Below are 7468 nucleotides of genomic sequence, written 5' to 3' on the forward strand. Positions count from 1 at the left end.
AAGGTTTGAAAGTGTTTGAATTCTGGATAAAGTGCTTAAAAATGCTCCAAAAATAATCCACATTTCTTTCACAACAAATAGCTGTAGAATATAAATACAATTTTAGTTGTTTATACTATAATTCCACCTTTTTAAACACGATTTTAATGAAAAAAGTGAAATAATTTTTAATATATGCATTCACTGAGATATGTCATTCACCACAAATGTAAGGTGCTGGAAAAGCTTGGAAATGGACCTCGAAAGTGCTTGAATTTGACTTTGGAAAGGGGTACAGATGCTGTGTTTTACTGAATCATCTCAAAGAGGACACGCTGTAACTGTGTCACACCAATAATTGTGAGGTATAAAAGTTCAATGTGATTCTATTATATATTTAATCATATATTTTATATTATATATATTGTATATTTTTTATTTTTTATTTATATTTTTTATCGTAATGTACTTTTATGTGTTGGAATCAAAACATTAGATCATATATATATATATATATATAATTCTGCGTATTCAATCTAATCTTTAGTTGGACGTAATGGAGTCAGTAATATGACTTTTTCTAAACCGAGTTCACTGAAGAACTCTCACCCTCCCGGCACTTCCGGTGTTCACTCAGAGTCACCTGACCGACCGAGTGACAGCAGTGTGACCCCGGTGTTGGACCAGCACGTCCACTTTCCTCCGTCAGTGACAGAACAGAGCCGAATCATGCGTGGGCTGATTTGTGGACCTAAACTCGCCGCGTGTGGGCTCGTGTTGAGCACGTGGGGGGTGATAATGTTGGTGAGTTTGAATCTTTGCTTCCCTTCTTATTTTAATCTCGGTAAACGTGTCTTTGGACGAGGCTACAGTCAAGCTAAAACACGCGCAGACCTCCGCGGGTAAAAGCGTTACCTTCAGTGAGTTTCCGAGTTTCAGTTTCTGAAATAATGTGGTGGACACATGATCACAAGCAGCAGCACAAGTTCAATTCAATTCACTTTTATTTATGTTGCCAAATCCTAACAAAAGTTATCTCAGGACACTTTACAGAGTAGGTAAAGACCACACTATATGACTTATTTATGATTTACAGAGACCCAACAATTCCCACTTTAACAGCCAGGAACGAACAGACCCAGCTCTGTGGAAGACGGACATCTGTCTGCACCGGAGAGAGGAAGAAAAGGGGAGAGAGAAAGAGAGACAGATGGACAGAGAGAGACAAAGACAGACAGAGAGAGACAGATGTACAGAGAGAGACACACAGATAGACAAAGACAGGCAGAGAGACAGACAGATGGACAGAGAGAGGAAAAGACAGACAGATGGACAGAGAGAGACAAAGACAGACAGATGGACAGAATGAGACAAAGACAGACAGATGGACAGAGAGAGACAAAGACAGACGGTATGGTTTCACAAGTACAACATGCAAAGTGACCAAAAACTTCCATGAAGTCTATTTTTTATTCTTTATTTGCAAATTTGAACAAATATAGTACAACCAGAACACTATGGCATGGCCTGTTTGTACTCACACTACCTGGGCCTCGGTGAATGCTTCTTGTTGCCTATACGTCGTCACGCCGTAACACGTCACACGCATTGATGACGTCATGGCGATGCGTGGCTTTGTTTCCAAATCTTTCCATAGACCTCTGAGTTTTTGTGCGTCTTGTCGACTGTTTTTGAATCTTTTCATCGACCAAATCTGCAGTAAACACTCCACCTCCGCATCACACCAACGTGAACCTTTAGCCGCCATTGTTTTAAATGTCCGCGCATGGTAAATGGACTTGTACTTATACAGCCCCTTTCTAGTCTTCTGACTACTCAAGGTGCTTTCACAGTGTTTGTCACATTCACCCATTTACACAGACAGCAGTGGACAGCTACATACCATCTAATCTAATGTATCTCCAATCTCTCGAATGGAGGACGACCCACTCTTTCACTGAGCCACAGTCGCCCCTGGTCCCTCCTTCTTTTTTCTATGTCCCAACAGGCGCACATAAAATGACGTCAGAACCGCTGTAGGCCTCGTGCTCGTACACGTGTGCACGCTCATGCTCGTACATGTGCAAACGTGCTTTACAAAAGCCCACCTCTCCCAAACGGGCCTCCTAGACGCAGTACAGTTGCACTCACACTGGTCAAACGAACTAGACTTTAGCCGTGAAACGTGCCTGTGAACGATACAGATGGACAGTGTGAGTGCGCGCTTAGTGACGTACTGCTGGGGCGGCTGACGTAAAGGGACGTGACCTTCTACAACACACATTCATTTCTATCTTATCTTCTAAGATAGTTGTTTATACTTTTTTTGTTGTAACATTTTACAGTTTACTCCAGCTTGGATGATTTCTGCCTGTATATTGTTGGGTATGGTAAAAATAAATTTGATGCAGTGAGATGTTACATTGTGTATAATCACACTTTCATTCTTCAGGAAACTTTCTTGTCAATTTTGAAACACCTAGTTTTATTCATATTTAGCTTCAGCTTTTCTAAAATGATGGAAAACACCAAAAATAACCTGCAGACGTCACTGATAACACCGGTCTTTGTTGTAAGCGCACTATTTAAAAGAAGAAGAAGAGAAAATAGCTCATAATTATAGTTATAAATAGAGCCAGAGCGAAATATCTGTCAGCCGATATTGGCCCATCACAGACACATTGGTTTCTGTCGGTATCAATTTGACTTGTGCTTATGTGCTTTTTTTACAGAAGGTATAATGCAGAAAACCACGCTTAGAAATGTGTGGCATGGACCTATTTTATTATTATTTATTATTTATTTTAATGGCCTGCTTTCATATCAGTAATCAGTGAATTTTGACCTCTAAAATCATTATTGGTCTTAAAAATCACACATCAGCCATGCCATGTGATGTTAACGTCAGCCAACAGTTGATATAAGATCACTCACTCAGGGAACCCCAAACTTCCCTTTCCCGGGCCACATTAACCAGCTCTAACTGGGGGATCCCTGACCCCGGGTAAGCGGTTGAAGATGAGTGAGAGAGTAAGTGATCTATCTTTAGTTTAACTTGAATCAACAGTACCTACAGGTGGTAAACAGAACCTATCGCCCCTGCCATGTCGACTGTAGGAGTCCTGACCTAACTGTGCCCTCCTCCCTCCTCTTTCTCAGGCCATGCTGGGTATTTTCTTCACCACACATTCAGCCGTGCTGATCGAAGATGTGCCTATGACAGAAGAGGACATGAAAGAGTAAGGCTTTCCCCGTCACACTTCACTCTACGTCTCTGCCTATACAGCTGCAGCTGCACGCTGGATACCCGGCACAGTTTCTGTTAGGTCGCACTCACACTGTGCCTCCGTACCGTGCCCCGTGCTTTAGGGTCCTTGTCCCCCCCTCCAGGCCCGTTTGTACTCACACTACCTGGGCCTCGGTAAATGCTTCTTGCTGCCTATACGTCATCACGCCGTAACACGTCACACGCATTGATTGACGTCATCGCGATGCGTCGCTATGTTTACAAATCTTTTTTGTTTTTGTGCGTCTTGTCGACTGTTTTTGAATCTTTTCATCGACCAAATCTGCAGTAAACACTCCACCTCCGCATCACACCAACGTGAACCTTTCACCGCCATTGTTTTTTTCTATGTCCGAACAGGCGCACATACAATGATGTCAGAACCGCCGTAGGCCTCGTGCTCGTACATGTGCAAACGTGCTTTACAAAAGCCCACCTCTCCCAAACGGGCCTTGGCCGGCAAGCGTGCCGCTCACTGGTCAAGGGAACTAGACTTTAGCGGTGAAACGTCCTGGGGCACGGTACGGATGAACAGCATGAGTGCGCCCTTAGAGCTACAAAGAAATTGCTTATTGTTTATCAGTGTTTATGTTGGCGGATAAACGACAATCGGTCGGATGACAGAAATGCCTAATTAGATTTGAGGTCAGTTAGAAAACCGAGACTCCATTACAGATTTTGTCCACCAAAGAGCACTGACAATAAGACTTTTACACTGTAAAATGACACACATAGTATGTATCTTGGTCCCATTCCTGGATTGGATATCAGCTCTGATATTGACTCATCAGCTGGATCCAGCATTCTGATCCAGTCATTTTTATTTTAATTAATAAATATCATAAACAGCAATATAGTAACATCGATCTAGTCACTTTAGTTCTATGTTTGCAACAGTGGTTAGGGTTTTATATTCCATTTGAAAATATCTGGTTGCAGTGCACTTTACATGGAAGTGTTATTTATGTATTTTTGCTGATAACGTACACTTTGTTGTTTGTTAAAAAAATAATATTAACTACATATATATGAGTGTTAATTTGTGACCTTTATATAACAAGGCTAAAGTTTTTTTACAAGCCTGATGCCTTCACTCACATGGCAAAGTATACGCTTCATTCATTCAACAGCAGGATCGGATCTGGTATCGGCCGATACAGCCCAGGTATCGGATTGGATCGGAAAAAAGTAGATGAGTGCATTTCAAGTACAGAGGTGCTGCATCGCTCATGAGTGGGTTCTGAGGCGTTCTCTTCCCCTTCTGCTATATCTGCTATCAGGCTTAGCGCTGCACAAGACGGCTGTGATTGGTTTACAGAAATACAAACATGCCATCACATTTTCCCCCATATACGGGAATTTGTAAGCTATGTAGCCAGAGCATACCGCAGCACTATGAAGAGTATGGTGTCTATGTGAGACTAATGTTGTGTGTTCATGTGCTCAGTGTCCCTGATCAGTCCACACCAGCTGCAGGTCCTGTCCTGTTAACACTGATCCAGAGTCATGTTTCTAATAGTCCGTCCAGTCTGAGTCATTAATCCTTTATTTGACTGATATTTATGACAATTAGAATCGATGGCCCCGACCATGGCTCAGAAATATCAGTAAGCTAACGGCCAGGCCACACAGTCCGAGTGATCGCCACTAGTGAATCATCGAACAGGGGGATGGACGATATAAAGGGGATATAAAATGCACCAAATTGAATACCGAATGAATTGTGCAGCAGCAATGCCGTGTGTGTGTGTGAACACCACAAAAGTGCGAGTCACAGCCGTTTCAGCGAGGTAACTGTCACACTCTGCTCACGTCCATAGTGTGGCCAGATCTGAAATTGTGTTTTTTTTCCCAGCCTGTCAGTTTCATCTTGGCTGTAGCGTTAATGTTGTTGTTGTGTTCCCCCTCAGTACGAACCCTCCTCAGAAGCTCTACGCCCTGTACGACAAAGTGGGCTACAACTGCTTCATAGCAGCTGCCGTCTACATCCTGTTTGGAGCCTTTTCCTGCTGCCAGATCAGACTCAACAAGCAGAAGGTGATTTCATCTTTCATTTAATGTCATTGATGTTTGTGGAAAGGCTCAGGCCACAGTGAACGACAGAGGGGAGAAAGGTGACGGGTTCACTCATACTACAACATAGCTCTAGTGGTATCTCTGCTTGCACAGACATTGCAGGGCTCCAGACTTGCTTTTTTCTCACTAGGAGCACTGTGACCCCCAACTGAACATTTTAGGGGTGCAAACAGAAATTTTAGGGGCACACACAGTATGCTGTTTCAAATTCAGGAGGCTTCAGGTCCGTCAGGTGCGACACTGTGATTCTAGCTTGTAGCCTGATTTTAATTAAAGCTGCGGGGCTCACATGTTAGGCTACGTGTTTGTGTTACTGTGCTGACGGCACTATCATCTCACACTGCTCACATATTGTTCCTGTCTTACCTGCCGCTCTGTTGCTCTTTAGACACCTACACATTGACATGGAGAGACATCTGGTTGCACATGCGCGACCGGATGTCAAATTCAGTCATATGCTCTCAAATTTTGGTCGCAAAATGTGACCATTTGATCGCAGTCTGGAGCCCTGCATTGGACTTGCTTACTTTCCCTAATTGGATGCTTAGACCAACAAATCACATACAGTATGATCAGCAATTAAGGTGTGTGTGTGTGTGTGTGTGTGTGTGTGTGTGTGTGTGTGTGTGTGTGTGTGTGTGTGTGTGTGTGTGTGTGTGTGTGTGTGTGTGTGTGTGTGTGTGTGTGTGTGTGTGTGTGTGTGTGTGTGTGTGTGTGTGTGTGTGTGTGTGTGTGTGTGTGTGTGTGTGTGTGGTAATCATCTAGCCTCAATCAGTAATATATTTCAGATTAAAGCGATCAAGGATGCATTATGTTTGAATCTTTGCAGCATTTTTAATATGAACTCAACTCATTTTGCTTGACTTGTTGTTGTTTAGGAGTACCTGGTGCACTAGTGCCACCTGCTGGACGCTGGAGCTCCCAGCAGCACTGTGACACCAGGAGGCCGTGTTCAGACACTCACCTGTTCTCTGGTCACTGACCTCTGTCTCAGGGTTTAAATTTCCATAAATGTCTCAATGTTCTGCACCTTTTTCTATTTTAGACGAGATTGATTCTACCTCTGGTCACACATGCTGAAAATGATTTGACTGTGTTTGTAAAAACCTCCAGAGGCTCAGGGATTATTCTTGTTTAAAAAAAATGTAAGGGCTGTAAATTATTATGTACTGTGTAAGAGAATGTATGTCTGATCGCCAATGTGCTCATTAGATTAAGTTATTAATGTCCTGTCTGTAAAGTGCCTCAGAGAAATCTTATTCTGAATGTCCTCCAAAGTTGCAGTCCAGCATCCATTTCAACAATACGGGTATGTGGAGTTAGCTTGATTAGATCTTTTTTTTATTTGACACAAGCCTGGATTCTTCCCTCTTATAGGGCTAAGAGTTGATCCTGGCTAACGTAGCACCTTTTCACTCACATGGTTAACCTAAGACCAGGGCTATATGAATCCCACTGCACTTCTGCTAGCCCCGGGTTAAGTGTAAGGTAACTAATGTTAACATTCCAGAATACCATCGATTTCTCAGCCCCATTTGACGCTGACAACCTTTAGCCTCAGGTTAAGTCAATTGTCAGGGGATAACCCTGCAGGCCCTAGTCTAAAGTCGGGGTCGGCCTGATATCTCTGCTGTCAGATGGGAATGTCCTCGGTGGTCTTTCTTCGGTTGTCCACTGACTTCTGGTCGATGACCTTTAACCCCTTCCCAGTTGACCACCTTATATTTTACGTTTTCAGAGACACAAACAGTTCTGTCACCAGCACATTTGACTCAAAATGTTTATTTCACGCTTCAGTTATGCCTGCAATTCAGTAAAAGCTCTGTGGTAGACAGCTTATGCCTGACTGACACAAGTTCATTGTACTGATGTGGAAATGCCATTTACACTCCTTTACTCAACATACACGCCTGTTCAGTTAAACATGCCACACAAATCATAAATGCTCTATTCATACAAATAAAAAGTGTTTTCCCCTTCACCCTTTACAACCTCGACTCATAGTGTATTCATTAGATTTTTTTCTTTTTTACAATGATCAACCAAAAAAAAAGTAAAAGTGAAGACAAATCTCAGGTGTGCAGCATACCACTGCCCGACCGTACGGAGTCCTGCGCGTACTCTGAC

The 7468-nt window shown here is 42.9% G+C and overlaps 1 protein-coding gene across 1 annotated transcript; it reads left to right on the plus strand.

Moving 5' to 3' along the window:
• The first annotated feature begins 302 nt into the window (after positions 1 to 302).
• rnaseka (ribonuclease, RNase K a) lies at positions 303 to 7429 on the plus strand. Its single transcript, XM_083936759.1, has 5 exons — positions 303 to 344; positions 527 to 783; positions 3139 to 3218; positions 5176 to 5302; positions 6220 to 7429. The coding sequence occupies exons 2-5, from the start codon at positions 550 to 552 to the stop codon at positions 6235 to 6237; spliced, it is 459 nt and encodes a 152-aa protein (XP_083792885.1). The 5' UTR covers positions 303 to 344; positions 527 to 549; the 3' UTR covers positions 6238 to 7429.
• The last annotated feature ends 39 nt before the right edge of the window (positions 7430 to 7468 follow it).

Source organism: Echiichthys vipera (genome assembly GCF_963691815.1).
Source record: "Echiichthys vipera genome assembly, chromosome: 22".
In the NCBI taxonomy this organism is placed as follows: domain Eukaryota; kingdom Metazoa; phylum Chordata; class Actinopteri; order Perciformes; family Trachinidae; genus Echiichthys; species Echiichthys vipera.